Source organism: Vanacampus margaritifer, chromosome 4, assembly GCF_051991255.1.
Source record: "Vanacampus margaritifer isolate UIUO_Vmar chromosome 4, RoL_Vmar_1.0, whole genome shotgun sequence".
Taxonomy (NCBI): domain Eukaryota; kingdom Metazoa; phylum Chordata; class Actinopteri; order Syngnathiformes; family Syngnathidae; genus Vanacampus; species Vanacampus margaritifer.
The window spans coordinates 6,169,068-6,185,142 of record NC_135435.1 but is presented as its reverse complement, the minus strand read 5'-3'; the positions used below and the strand labels follow the sequence as shown (position 1 = coordinate 6,185,142).

The following is a 16,075-nucleotide window of genomic DNA, read 5'->3' as shown; positions in this document are numbered from 1 at the left end:
GAGCAAAAAAAATTAAGACTTCAAAAGGGATTAATGTTTTTTGTTTTATTTTCTACCCATACAAAGGAGGCATGTGTTAAAATAGTTTGACTGTATGGCATCTTGTATCTGAGTATCAAAAATCTCAAGGTCGGGCTAAGTGTCCTAGGATATGTTGTACACTCGCCTGCCGACACACAAATTTATAATCGGCGTGTGCGTCTCAATTTGCGACTGCCTGCCTACCCAAACCTAAAGCTCACTGCACGTCGCTGCACAACGCCACATGTCCGCTAGTCCGCAGGGACACGCAGGACGTCACCCTCCACCACTCCACCCCTCCCCTACCCAAAGAAACTTTAGAGTGTGCGGGGTCCGCACACTTTACTATAGAGGGAAGACAAAAGCTGATAGGTGCAGTCAGAGTAAAACAGTCAGGGTTCTTCGTACTCATCTGCACATTAGTGAAGCATGCATGATATAGAAAAATATTTAATATTATTTTTTTAAACGGGACAATCTACCTTTAAAAAAAGAGTTTTTAAATATTAAAAGTCCAAATATGTAAGTTTTCAGAAAAAGAGACAAAAGGTACGTAGATGAAAAGGTTTTAAAAATACCTAAACATGTCTGAAAAAGTCACCATAAAATGTCCAAAAAGAAAGAAGAAAAACATAAAATTACCACATACAGTACAGTAATGTACACAAAATTGGCAAAAAAAAGTCTGAAAATGTAATTTTAAAAAAGCAGAAAAGAAAATGTTCAAAAAGTAACCATAAAAAGTCCAAAAACAAACGAAGAAACACAGAAAAGAAAATGTACATGTCCAAAAAAGGAAGAAGAGAGGCAGAGAATTACCATATGTGTATAAAAATGCCAAAAATGTCAGAAGTTTGACAGAAAGGTATAAAAAAACAAAAAAAAAACTGTGTCTTTAAATTACAAAAAAACAACAACCACAACAACAAAATCCAAACGCTCTTGGGACCTTCAGTATTTTAGACTCATTCATCACAATGTTCAAAGGCTTTGTGGCTCTAGGCAGATTTTTTGGTTATTTATTTGGTCTAAAATGGCTCTTTTGACAGGAAAGGTTGCTGACCCCTGCCTTAGCCAATGCGGAGTGAGAATTGTGGTCTGTCTCCCTGTACTCTGTGGTTTAGTGGGAACCAATCAGGTAACCAGGTTTGCTGATCTGACGAAGACGATGGATGCTTGGCAATAAAATGCTTCTTTATCAATATAACCTACATGTATAACGTACATATATGACATAAAAGTTTTTTTGTGAAGGTTTTCTGCCCCTGTTGTGTTTTGGAGAGGGAAAAAAACTGCTTTGGGTTACAACAGTCCTCTTTGCAGGCTTACGTCATTATGTAATCAGCCCGTGAGAGGTACTGAAAATGAGCAGAGGCTTTTCAGATGTTGCCGTGCAGTGACTTGTCTTGATGACTTACACTCTGCAGGGAGGACAGGCAGGTGGGAGCGACTAGCAGCAGGACAAAGGTCAGGGCCTCGAACAGCTTCCTGCAGACACACAGAGACACAAAAAGTGGACGTGGACTCATGTTAGACAAATACGGAGGTGAAGGTGCAACAGCAGCAGATGAGGTGCTGACGGCAAACAGAAAAGTCAAGCACAGAAGGCTGAAAATTGATGTTCCCATCGCTTTTGGCCTCAGAGGTCTTCAGATTAGGTACATGATCCACAAATTAGCTGTTGAGGTCTTGTAAGAAAGCAACTTGATCAGAAACTACCATCAATAATCACCATAAACAACCAGCGATTAACGGTGAATACTTGCTAACTCAGTGAATTCTGGGCTTTTGTCAGGGTTCGCAAAATGTTTCAGAGATGTTAACAGTTATTAACACTTGTTGCAAAGAAATTTTGAACATGTTCAGACTTTTCATTGTCTACGAATATCTTTGGAAACCTTTTACGAACCCTGACTAAAACCCAAAATTCGCTGAGTTTGCAAGCATTCGTTGTTCAATGTGGTCTTAAGAGAGGAATTTAAAACTGAGTTAACTTCAGGGAACTTCATTTTTATTAATGTGTTTATATAAAATTTCACTTTATAAGAGATGCTGCCGTATGCCAATGCTGCTGGGAATTCCCTGTACGTTTTGTTTATATTCAAAATTTTAACAAAAATAAGTGAAAGTTTAACATTTCAGTTTTGTTAATAAAAATAAAAAAAACACAACTGTCTGTTCTCTATATGTTTAAATTAAAATGAAAAAAGTTTTTTTAATTTTTGTTTTACTGCAATTAAACATCAGCTCCAAATATCGGTTATCAGCCACCTTGACTAGTAATAATTCGGCATTGGCCCAAATAACTAATATGCAATGTTAAACTGTCTACCTCACCATAGCTGGCTGAATTGTTCCCTAAATGTTGTGATCTCAGCATGAACACATCCCTAAACTGTGCATGTTGATGGCCATGAATGAGTTGAGGTTTAATCAAACACATATGGAACTCAAACTGTCGCCATCTTCAAAAAATATTTATTGTGGCCATCTGACAGAAAACAACAGAACTTTTTGACCCATGGATTCAAGACAGAATGTTGATCAATTGTCAATAATTAAATGACTGTACTGCACAATAATCGCAATATTGTCAAATCTTTACTGCATTTTAATGATGGTATTGGTCAAAGGGGTGAATATTGAAAATAGTATAATTTTTAATGTGTATGAAAGAGTTAAGTGCCTGTTTTCGATGTCTCCCTCCACCAACACACCTGATTTGATAAACAGGTTCGTTCTCAGAGCTAGCTGATGAGCTAATCATTTGAGTCAGTGGTGCTGGAGGAGGGAGACATCGAAAACATACAGGACAGTGGCGCTCGAGGAGGACCAGGGTTCCGTACCCCTCATTTAGAGCCTTGAATTTAATCAAGTAAGAATGTCTTTGTAATGTGAGAGTGTAGGCTAACGTTGCTAGCCATGCTAGCTTAACCAATTTAAAAGCTTTGCACAAAACATTTCGTCCGATCATCTACAGCGTCTGCGGTGTACCAGCCCAGTAAACGTTTCGGTGCTTCCAGACAGACCTCTACTCAAGTTGTTTTTAATGTCATTCTTTAGCTCTTTTCGGCAGTGTATGGTAGTTAAGCTGCACTTCACCGGCGGGCAAACACGCCTCCCTGTGACTAATCAAAAGACAAGTGTATTTTCTGAGAAGTGATACAGTGAGCCTGGAAAGAACAGCCCCCCACCCCTGCCCCCCCCCCCCCTTTTAAACACTTCCTGGCAATGCTCTGCTGTCAGACATAGTGTCTCCTCTTTACCATGTCATGATCACACTCTTTGGATGAAGTGTAGATGTAAGACGTTTGGAAAGCTGCCCACTTCATCCTCTCTTTTCATGTTTATCCTGCATCAAGTCAGTCTGTCGTCCATCACTCGGGGACTTTTGTCTCCCCTCGCACCGTAAACGTGGTCTGAACCCAAAGCTCATGTAGATGTCTTTTGGCTCGATCCCAGGTCAGTAGTTGGCCTGTCTAATGAAACAATACACATCTTGCTCACACTTGGCTGAGCAGGCCCTCCCTTTGGAACCTTCAGCTCTTTTCTTCGACTAGCATGGGAATTCATATCAGAGGAAGAAGGTCATGTTAACCAAAACAACAGCATTAAGAAACAAATCACCATGGTGGAAGGACATTACTAAATACCAAGTGCCCCGTTTCGCCAAATGCGGACTATATAATTTGGAATTTTCGGTGTAGCCTATATTTTCCCTACATTATGTGATTATTTCCTGCAATCTTAAAACAGTCTAGAGCAATCCGCCTACTGATAAGTCAATACAACCCTTTTTGCCTTCTTTCCTATGATTCTGTTGAAAAATATTCCAAAAGTTCTACAGTATTACCAGTGGAAGCCATTTGCAGGCTAGCGAGCCACCGGTCATAGCCTTCTCTCAACAAACTCTAGTAGATGGTGGCCATACGTTCGTATTCATCATTTCGTGAGCCAGATGTTTGTGTTTGAAGAAATCTGAAGTCGGCTCACTTGTGGGCTTGTATTAACCATGTGTCCAAAAACAGGACTCCAAATGAGTGATGATGTTGTGTTCTGTAATTGGAGCTACCGTATCAAAATGACATCGTAGGGTGCCATGGAATCCCATTCTGTTTGAATATTACTCGTACTTGCCAGGACACTTTCTATGTGAAGTTCAGAGACAGGCTATAGCCTACACATAATAATAATAATGATAATAATAATAATAACAATAATGATAATAATGCATTAGATTTATATGGTGCTTTTTCTTTTGCTTTCGCACACTCAAAGCACTTCTAATGGTTGCATTATTCACGTACTCACTTCATTGATATGCAATCTATTTTGATTTCTTTCTCTACAATATATATTCATAAAAAATACAGATTCAGGTGGGGGATTACAATGTACATATGGTTCTTAATGTGTATCTCGCTATGCAGATGAATGCCATAAGCCCTCAGTTTGTCATTTGAACAGTCTAGTGGGTGTGATTGCACATGACATTTTAAAATTATTATTATTATTATTTTTATTTATAAGGGGTGTCAGGCGCCATTTTTTAATCATAATTAATCACATGACTGCAATCGCTAACTCGGGATTAATCCCAAATTTCACATCTGTTCAAAATGTACGCTAAAATATTTTTTCATACCCTTGTTAACATAAAAGTAGGAAAAAAATTATAATAGAAATATGGCTGCATCATTTAGTAATTGATACAGTAATTTCAAAATAATTCATAACATTTTGTTAAAATTAAAAAGATGTACTGTACTGTAAAGTGCAATATTGATTTGTGTTGAGGTCATTTTTCTGCCACTAGATGGCAAAATTGCATTTGTCAGATATTGGTGACAGCTCAGTGCATTTTTCTTTACATATTAAAAGCTATCTAACCTTTAACATGAAGTACCTGTGAAATTCTGCACATTTTTAAAATAGTAAAATACAACTTGACCCCCGTCTCCACAAATATATGCATTATTATTAAAATTATTACTGCTAAATTTTGACGTGGATGTGCGTTGCGACTGGAATTCCCCCAGTACAGGCTTTCGAAGTAAGGAGCGTTCATTAATCTCGCGCTAAAAAATTTGTGGCTTTACAAGAGCTTTAAATGAACTAAAAATGAACGCACTCATTTTGACACCCCTATTATTAATGAATTCTGCCTAGCATCAAGTAGTGAGCAAAATATGTGACTGGAAAAAAACAAAACAATCTAATCGGTGATAGATTTAAGTGGATTTGGAAACTTCAAACCTTATGAAAATAAAATTATTCCAATGAAGACATTTGGTCAAAAATAGAATACATATCGACAAGGATTAAAGATTAAAGAGTAAAGATGTTTTCTTTTTCTCGGTTTGACTTTCTCTTTTGTCGTATTTGAACATGAAAAGTCAGCAGTGGCAGACACTGACTGATTGCCTCCCTAACTGCAGGGGCCCTTCAAGAGGTGAGAGGGGTCAGCCTGCCTCCTCCTGCTCTCATTAAGCCTATAGCAGCACATTAGAGCAGAGCTCCAGGCCAGGGAGAGGGAAGTGGCTTTAATCAATGCGAGACCAGTTGTTTATTTTAACTGGCATTCGTTGCACACATGACAAGAGCGCGAGAGGGAAACACCCACCAAAATGACACTCTATTACACTTAAACATAGGTCATGGTAAACACTGGAATTACTGCTTTGAACAGTTAATTTCTTAATTTTGATTTTGTGATTTAAGAAATAAGGAAGTCATTTGGTGGGAGTTGGCTGCGTTCCCTCTCACCATGCTCACTTCTACCTGCATTAATCAAGTAATGAAGTTCGCATGGCTCACATCACAAAAAAAAGAACAATCAAAATTTCAAATATTGTATTCACTTCTGTCTAACTGAGTTCTATATGCATATCTATGTCTATTTATCAGTATCTATTTGCATATACTCTTCAACCTTTTTTCCACAGCAAGCTAATTTTAGAAAAGCAAAACAGCAGCGAGCTACTCATGTTTCACAACATTTATTTTATAGCCAAATTTTTCATTCTAATGGTGCAATGGATCACAAAAGTCACGGTTTGGATCGGATCTTTTTTCGGATCAGCAATAAAAAACAAAAAAAACACACACAAAAAAGTACTTGTATTCTTTCATTTTGTAGATGGTTTTGACGATTAAAAAAATAAACAAATGTCTAATGTGGCAGTTTAGGATTTAGAATGCAATATGAGGCAGAAACATTCTTATTTTATACATGCTCCATGTGTAAAATAACAAGGTGTTAATGGCTTAAAGTTGTGTTCCTAAACTGTGAACAGCTATAATTAATATTTTGAGTTGAATGTTACATTTATTTCATGGGCAAAAGTGTTTTCTAAAATAAATGAAGGCAAAGTTCACAAGCTACCATTTGGAGAAGCTTGTCCTAGAGCGTGCAAAATGAACCGCGTGGCGATTTTGCGCATTGCTTAGTAGATCTGCTTCCACATCTGTTTGCATTAGTAATCAAGCTTGTGCTTTCCCCCCGTAAATTAGGCTTTTAATGTGCTCATTAAAAGTCCATTACTGCAATAAATGACTGCTCATTAATGAAATCATCAAATGTTTGCTATTAAAATGAAAGTCACTTTCATTCTTAGCTATTTTTAACCTATAAATGAATAGTAGCCAGACTTAAAAAAAAAAAAAACATTGTTACAGATTCCAGAGCAAATTCCTTAACGCTACTTTCCATTAAAGGTAGAGTCTGACGGATTTGTTTTGCCTGTCCGGGACGTTTCTGGGCGGAGACTCAACATTTTCCTTCCACTATCAGTGGCATATGCAAATTCCACTATGCGAACACCCGTTCCTGATTGGCCGACTGTTTCCGCAGACATGTTAGGAGTTTGATTCCTGTCTCTTGTCTACATATGCAAATCCCTGCTCCTGATTGGTGGACTGCTTTCACGTTCGTTCCTGATTGGCTGCTGTCTTTTGCCTCCTCGGGCATCAGGTTTGAATGTTGCGTTTACAAACAACAGAAAAACGGAAAAGAAAAGAGTGGACAGCAAGTGAAAATGGGTCCTCTGATCTGTGAGAAGTTGTGAATAACATCAATATCGAAGACACCTGACTGAAAGTTTCATTGGGTTCAAGTATGGTGACCACTGGGCTTCAGCTTTAAACAAGGCAGCTCACCCACCAAGTAAGAAAGCAGTATGTCTTGCAACTATTGGGCTGATCTTAACCTTTGATCTCCCCCACCACTTGAAATGGAGCAAAGACACAACCAGTGTTTGGGATGGCCGAGTGGAGGGTCTGATCATTATAAGAAGCATGCCACTGAATGGACTGACACAACCTTTAACAGATGTTCAGTCTGAGGGCCCTTGGTCAACTCTGACCCCTGAATGTGTGCCGACTATGAATGAAGCAATAACAATCGAGCACTCTGGCCCGACTCTGCATGCATTCATGAAATGAGCTTCTTTGAGTGCTAATGGAAGCTCTTTGTGCTTCAGCAGCTGCTCCCCTTGGAGAATATTTAAAAGGGGAGAAATTATAAGATGGCAAACAAACAACACTTCTGCTCTAGTCCTCTTTGTAGGTCAAAACAAAACAAAACAAAAAAACATTGCCGTGATCTAGCCTTCCTCCCACCATGTTTCGTAGAACTGTAACATATGGTTTGTCAGTCAATGTCATCTGTCTCAATCACATCCACTTCTTCTTTTCTCCTTCTTTGTGATTTATTTTATTTATTTGGTTAGTTAGTTTTGCTGTTGCTATGTGCACCAGATGTAAGAAGCCAAAAGTAAATTTGTAGAAAATAGTAGTGCCTGAACTCGGACACTAAATGTTGCATATTCGTTTCCCATTGAACCACCGAATCCTTTGGAATGAGCTCTTAATTGTTGTAAATGTCATCATAATAGTAAATGGAATGCACTTCCATCGCACTTTATCTACACCATATGTTGTCCAAGTACTTTACCAAGCCTCAAATTTCCTTTGTTGAAAGCACATCGAAGTACTGTGTCAATCTACACAATTGTTTTTAATCCCTGGCCGTACAACGACAGAACCCAGCGTATCTTTTCACTTTTGGTAAAGTGTTAATCCATGTTGCGTCTGTCGTAGCAGCTATCTAACGCCAACCTAAGCCCAAGCTGTGAAGGTTCGTCTCTCCGGTCCAGCATGCTTGTAACTTGCATCATCCCCTCTTGCCAGGGTCTTTGCTAAAGTTGACGGAATGATTGCTTCCATCCATCCATTTTCTTAACTGCTTTTCCTCACAAGGGTAGCAGGGGTCGCTGGAGCCTATCCCAGCTGGCTTCGGGCAGTAGGCGGGGTACACCCTGAACTGGTTGCCAGCCAATCGCAGGGCACACAGAGACGAACAACCATCCACACTCACAACCACACTTATGGACAATTTGGAGTATTCAATTAACCTGCCATGCATGGAATGTGGGAGGAAACCGCAGTAAGAGAGAGAAAACCCACGCAAGCACGGGGAGAACATGAAAACTCCACCCAGGAAGGCCGAAGCCCGGACTCGATCTCACGTCCTCTGCACTGGGAGGCGGACGTGCTAACCAGTCAGCCACCGTGCCGCCGGAAAGATTGCTTAACAGTTTAATATGATGACCATCTATGATTCATTTTCACTCAAATCCGAAAATTCTGCTTACGCATTAGTTTTTAACAATTAATTTGCATCTCAATACAAATCACCACCAATTTGTTCACAGCCCTACTAATTAGATGAAACCTACTATTTTAAACTGTGGTAATGGCCGATTTATCAGTTTATTGGTTAACTCCTATTTAATCCCAATAGATGGCTGCTAAAAAAGACTGGAAATGACACAGTTGGTTGGTTTTGCTGCTGCCTAAGTGTCTAGACTCGAACTCTTGCTCAGTGACGTTCCCTTCTTTTCACTTCGTTTTGCTTCACTTCACTTCCTTTGCTGCTTCCGCGACAGAGAGAACATAGTTGGTACACCGTCATACCTAAGGGATTATAAGATTATCTTTTTACAACCACTTGGACTGAGACAGAGCACCAAGAGTGATCTGCAGTCCTGAACACAAAACATGAAGAACATGCAGAGAGACAACAAAGTATTCTTTTAACAAATGGGTAAAAAAGGGTGGATTTTGTTGCTTCAGTCATATACCATTATTATTATTGTTGCAGTGTGGGGGCACACACAATATATTATTGTAAAATACATTTTTGGGTTGACTTGATTAAGTAGCTGCTCAAGATTTGAAGTAACCAAGAGGTTCAATAAAAATACAGATGATTAAACTATCTTTCCATGTATCCATTTCCATGTCATGTTTGTAAATGAAAATTAGTTGTCAAACATTTTTACCTGGTTAAATGAAGGTTTATTTTATTTTATTTTTTTAATAACCCCATATTGCCTATCATAATTAGGGTGGCGGGTACATTGAAGGTTATCCCATCTGATTTTGGGGATGCCACTTTGGAATGGTCCCCAGTCTACCACAGATACAAATAGACAACAAATAGACCCAACACGCATGCTTTTTAAATGTGGGAGCTTGACCCATACAAACATGCGAGAGAACATGCAAACTCCACACAAAAAGTCTTGAGGTGCATAAATAAATGATATTACAATTTGAGGTATTTGAAAAAAGTCTTGCAACATACTCTTAGTACATAAGTAAGTACTAAAAAAAAAAAGTTAAGAATCACGCCAACGCACGTTTGAACCACAATAAATATAAAGTCAAAGTCATTGAGTATATCAACCACAATGGACTCCATTTCGTCATGTTTGAAAGTATTGAAGAAACATGCTAGCCATCCTTAAACATGACAATGACTCACTGAGAAGGAAACTCATGAACACACAAGTCCAAAGCAGTAAACACTTATCTAGCTGAACCTTGTAACAAGGCGGGAATTGAACAATTTCTTCTGACAGCAAACAGCCATCAACATACACGAGTGAGCCAAGTACAATATATTACATTCAAAGTAAGATGGATGCAAACATGGCAGAACGATGGAGACTTCCGAGAGGTGTTCACAAATTCAGAACACATTTTTCTTCAACTTTGTGAAATGAAAGGTTTATATGTTTTGTTTTAAAATATATGACTGAACCTCAAAGGATTACAATCTCTCCAGGATATGAAAGAGAGGTCAATAACAAGTGGACCTGCGTGTATCTGTGTTATCCTAGCACATGTATTGGGCTCAATTATGCTGGAGTGTTTTCATTATTTTTTTTTTTCAACCAAGCGATGAGTTGAAATTTATTTTGTGTTAAAGTGATTCAAATTCATAGCAACAAGTTGCCGATGGCATGTCGTGGCAAATTGGGCATTTTGGGCGAGTATTTTTAAGCTGCAGTTTGCTACGTCGACCCATGGAGGCATTGTGACATTGCTGGAACATCTTTTGCGCTACTTTTTGAGGTTGCAGTTTTTAGGGGAATTAACTTTTCAGGCCTTTAAACTAATACATTATTTTGAAGGGACAACAATGCATCCTCACAGCACTAATCATGGCTAAGCTACTTTTAACAAAGCCATTTGTTATTTAACTTAAGTACTCAGGCAAAACTCAGACAAGTGTCAATCCAAGACCCCATGAGGATTAAAGGGACACTTGACTCATTGCGCCATTTTCAGCAGTAAAAAGTAATTATTTTGTATAGAATGAATTTGATAACTTCATTATTTTTCATGTACAATTAATACCTTTAAAAAAAAAATTTCCACTATAACTGTTGACTGAAGATGACATCACCTGTGCTGAGAAAGTAGGTAACGACCAATCATGGCTCACCTGGGTTTGGTCACTTTCATTTATTGAACCCATTCATGTTCAGTACAGCATTGGTGGACTCATCACACCCGACACAATGAGGTGGAACATTTTTGGACGCCGCTGATGCTAAGTCTGCGAGCTAACGCCGGGCTATAAAGTAGAAGATTAGCGGGCTTCGCTAGCCTGTGGATCATGTACTGGCATCACCGTCTTCCAATAAGTCCCCACCTCACTCAGTTTTATGATGTATGTAGATCTACGAAACAGAGAAACTTCAGGGAAAGTTAACCATTTCAGCCTGTGGCTCGCACTACAAGACAAATGTGTTTGTACAAGAGCGTATCTAAGTGACAGGTACGAGTCAGGCAGGATGTGTTTTCAGCGCATTCATTTTCATTTGACCGACATGTGTCTGACGTGTCTGACAACTGAGAGAAGAGCTCTTTTTTTCCACAGCAAGTTTTTTATTCATTCAAATTTGTCAGGCTTGTTAACGCTATTCTCTTTGGTGCGGCAAATTTATAAGACATTTTATTTTCACCTCATATTTTTTTAATCTTTAACGCATTTGGTCTGAAAAATGGATAAAAACGTTGTCTTTTTAATACTGGCATGGTCCCAAAAACTTATTTACATGTTTTTTTTGTTTGTTTGATGCAGCCACTGACCTGAAGAGGTCGCTTAAAGCAATGGTAGTTGTTACAAAAATGGCCAGCAGGTGGCAGCAGAGAATAAGAGATCAACCAGGGCCATGTTGCAAAAGAGCTTTCCCCCCCACTGTTTGAAACAGATTTGTGAATAATGATGAAACTGAGCTATATTCTAATGCAAATTGCTGCAAAATGGAAACAGATACAAATATATATTTTTCCTGATGAAAGAAGAGACTCTAATCTTTCTTTTGGTAGGTTCCATGTTTTCATAGCAATAGAACACACAATTCTGTGGGCCTTGCAAAATCGGTCAAAATCCACTACAACAGCGAAGGAGCGAAGGGGGTTGCTTCAGTGAAAATGGCTGTGAGTGAATGAGTTAATTTCACAACCAATGCTCCTGTGAATTTATCATATTAAAAAACACATTACCTTCTTTTAGTGCTCCATAAAATATCAACAGTAGTTCCCCTCTTTTTTGTTGTTACTGTGAAAAACTCACCGTTTACTTTCCCAGGAAAAGTGGAGGACATCAAACTGACATCACTGCATGTAAATCAAATGAGTCCTCCTGAAGCTGCATATATGCTCATTGTTCCACGCTAGGTTCATTAAATGTGCTCAGGGGCCTGATGGCTGTTTCCCAAACAAACATTCCTCCATAGAGTTATCACAAATGGAAAAGTTGCCCTGAGCCAAATCCTACCTGATCGCCTAATCGACTTTACTCTGCAGACCAATCACTTTGACATACTGCCGTCCATTGGACAGACAGCCCCAATAATTCCTCTTGACGCATCACATCAAATGTAGCACCTCAAAGGCTTAAAGTACTGAAATAGTCCTGTTTTGTTTCCACTAACAGTGCAGAGGACGACACAGCACAGCCAAGGTGGATTTAAGGTCATGACATTCAAACACAGATGAAAGATAAATAGACTTTGTATACACAGTTGGACCAGAGAATTTGACTTTGTGTTTGTGTCCACCGTTGTGGGGCTTGGATCAAAAAAATAATTCAACATGGTATTTATAGCTGGTGACATTTAAGAGATAAACTCCATGTGGCAGAATAGGTGGAAGGTAGAGCCGGGAGTTGCAATATCCCAAAAGTGGCAGCAGCCCCTCAGAGGAGATACGTACGCATGGGCAACTGCAGACTTTTCTCATTGCCAATTTCCTCTAAGGCGCATATAGTGCAATGAGAGATCATCAGGTGTGCCACGGGAAATTGTCTCATTTTGATTAATTGCTCCAAAAGTGGTTCATTTAATACAAATAAAGCCTCTTTATTCATCAATCTATGCCAGCAACATATAGTGACAGGTACAACAATTACAGTAAATACTATTTCACTATATGTCGATTAAAAGGGAAATTAACCCCAAAACGTTCTTTCAATATGTTGTATGAGCCCCCACTGATCTAAATACGCTATTCTGATTAATATTGCATTTGTGGTATTTGAATTTCAACCATTTTTATCCATCTCACGGGGCAGCCATTTTGCCGCATGCTGTCAACTGAAAATGACAACGACCAATCACGGTTCATAAAAAAAAAAAAAAGGTGAGCTGTGATTGGTTGTTACCTGAGCCATGAGAAACTATGACATCATTTTCAGTCAACAAAGTGGCAAAATGGTCATCCCCTAAGATGAATAAAGATTTTGCTGCTTAACTCATATTCCACAAGTGCAATGTTAGTCAGAATACCGTGTTTAGATTAGAACATGTTAATGTCGAGAATGTTTTTGGGCTGACATCCTTTAATCTGTGTATCCACTTTTTGATTGAAGCAATGAGATTTATAAAAAAAAAAAATTCTGATGTAATATATGTGCCTTAATTGGCTCATTAAGGGTTGGGAAACACTGAAGATACTTCACAATCATGCTCAAAAGAACAGTTTCCATAATGGGGGGAGAACACTCAAGTGTCCCAGGAATTTATCACCTCCTGTCCATCAGATGTTCACAGCTTTGCAGCCCCTTGCAAGAAAAGGAACTCAAGATAAATATTTGAATTTGAGGATGCTCTTAGTCTCCTTTGAAATGCCCAACTAGTGTCAAATTATCATACACGTGTAAAAAGACGATGACTGGCTGGAAGATCATCCTGATGCAATTACTGTATTTGGAACCCGTTCTTGAAGTCAGGGTGTAGCCTATAGTTTCTTACCTTGCCGAAGAGGAGGAGGACATGATGGTGGACACCCAAGAAAGCAGTCACGTGCTCTTCGCTTGTCTTCTCATGGTGTCAAACGCCGCGGCTCAGGTGCACTTTGCATCCCAGGTGACTGCGTCGACAGTCGGATTTCAGATCCTTCCATGTCTCTGTGCCGGCTTCATCCAGAATGTACTTTGAACTACTTCTACTTTTAGGTGTCAAAATCACATTGAAACTACCTTGTTTAGAAAAAGGAAGGGGGGCAAGGCGATATAGTTGTATGGTTAAATACCAAAAAGAGCATGCACGCCAAAATGGAGGCTTTCATTTGGGACTTTTGCCTCCAGGTAAACGCCTTCCTCTCTCTTCTGAAAGTAAACTTAAAAGGTATCTAGAATGTACTCATCTTTGTCTTGTCCAACGCGCTCCAGAAAAAATAAAAGTGAAAGGAGAAGGAGCACACCGACATGCACTCCGACAGCAACAAGTTCGCCCGGAGGAGACACTGCGACTGAGTGTACGAGTGTGCGCTGCGCACGCTCTCTATCTCTCTCTCTCTGTCTCTCTCTCTCTCACTCGCTTTCTCCACCTGAGCTGCATTCCTAACTCTCTTTCCAGTCACAGCTTAGCTCTGGTGGCTCCAATAAGATTTAATTGTGTGATCTAATAATTATGTCAAAAGAATATGAAAATGTATCAAAGGTGGCAAAAGTACTCACACAAGTACACACAATTATGTTCACACTATACAAAAAATTCAATCTACATGTTCTGAATTAAAAAACAAAACAAATTAAGTTACACGTCGTTAGGAAACAAATCAAGTCATGTTGTTCATGAATAAAATAGCTCTAGTTTTATGCTATCAAAACCATGTGCCGTTTGATTTGCCAAAGTAGTAAATAGGTCACCAAAAATAGACAAATACACAAAAATGCTAGATTAACTAATGAAAACAACTGAAATATACACCTTACTTGTACATGTTTTTTCCCTCCAGATTGGACACACTTTTTGAACACTTGCTAGTGTTTTTTAGGGTGATGCAATTTATTTACCACAAATAATTCTTGTAGGCGACAACATCAAACAATTCTCTTAAATAAGACCATAGACAGAGAATATTTTGCTTCTCAGAATCTTTCATGCTGATTTCCGTTCTTCCATTTTGCTGCCGTGCCTGTTTTTTCCAAGATCTTAATCAAGATCTCAGCAGTGGTCAGCTTTACCTCTTTCTATTTCAGTCTTTTCTTTCTCTCCCTCTTTTTTTTAAATGATGTCATTATCCGTCAAGACTGAAAAAGTAATTTGGCAAAGTAAGGAGAAGAAAGTACTGATCTGTTTCCAAATTTAAGGAGTTAATCTAAATCGTCGTCAATCTGCTTTTGTACAGTAATGACATTTTTGTAGTGCCCACCATACACTACAGCAGAGGTGTCCAAAATTGTTCTCAGGATTTTTGGGTGGCCTGGATCCTTTTTTATGATACGCGATTGGGAGAAAACAAGGAAAGGAGAGATTTCTTCTGGTCTTGTCCTACCTTGTCATCACCCATTGAAGTAAATCAGTGTAGTGCAATGCAGGCAGGTTCAGTGGGAAGGCTTGGTGATGGTGAGGCAACCTGAGTACCCCCATTTTGAACTCGTAGAATTGTCTCCACCTTTACGAGCCCTTTAAATGCCGCAAAGTGAGGACCTTATCAGAAACAAGCAACAGTTTTAAGCCGCGACCTTGACCTCTCATCTGGCGCCCACCTTGCAGACATAACAGGGCAGTGTTGGAGGTGTGCTACTTAAAGCTGCAGGAATGCCAGTTCCGTCTCATAATTGTCTCAGGTAAGGAGAAAACATGGTAGCTTTTCATGAACTTCATATGTAACTACAGTTTACTGTCCTCACTTGAAGCTTTAAAAAAAAAAAAATCTGATCTGTCCAAAATGACTTAAGTTTTATCAGTTCAACTCATCCAGCATTTTATTTTTAAACTCCAAATGCATTGCACCTATTCACATTGTAAAATGACACTAACCTTCTCTGATTGGGATTTATTAGGTTTCTACAAATTTGTTTGGTTATTTTGACCTCTCAAGGTCATTGAAATGGTGCAAACACTATGGGCACTATTTTTGGAGACTGGTGCAAAAGGACTGGCACATCTTCGTTTTCATGCCAGAGCAGGTCTAGTTTACTTTGGGAATTTGCCGGACCTGGGGCGTTTTCTAGATGGTAGACTTTAGACAAGCTAAAATCAGGTCCAAGTTGTGGCGCAGCTTGTGTAACACGATTTTGGTGGATTTGATCGAGGTGCAGGCAGATTGATTCTGAGCTCCGCTGATGTGTGGTGGATGTCATCATATTTCATACATAAATATGACAACAGCATGTGTCAGTCCCTCTCAATGATTGCAGTAATCAGTTATTTGAATGCATTTTAAATTCATATCATCATCAAATATT

The 16,075-nt window shown here is 39.0% G+C and overlaps 1 protein-coding gene across 1 annotated transcript in view; it reads right to left on the bottom strand.

Annotated features, from left to right (window-relative positions):
• adamtsl5 (ADAMTS like 5) overlaps nucleotides 1-14,109 on the bottom strand; it is a 39,900-nt gene extending 25,791 nt beyond the window's left edge. The window contains exons 1-2 of the mRNA XM_077564878.1: nucleotides 13,632-14,109; nucleotides 1,440-1,509 (exon numbers count right to left, since the gene is read on the bottom strand). Coding sequence (XP_077421004.1) covers nucleotides 1,440-1,509; nucleotides 13,632-13,654 — 93 coding nt within the window. The 5' untranslated portion in view covers nucleotides 13,655-14,109. The remainder of the gene's footprint in view (nucleotides 1-1,439; nucleotides 1,510-13,631) is intronic.
• Nucleotides 14,110-16,075: the final 1,966 nt, after the last annotated feature.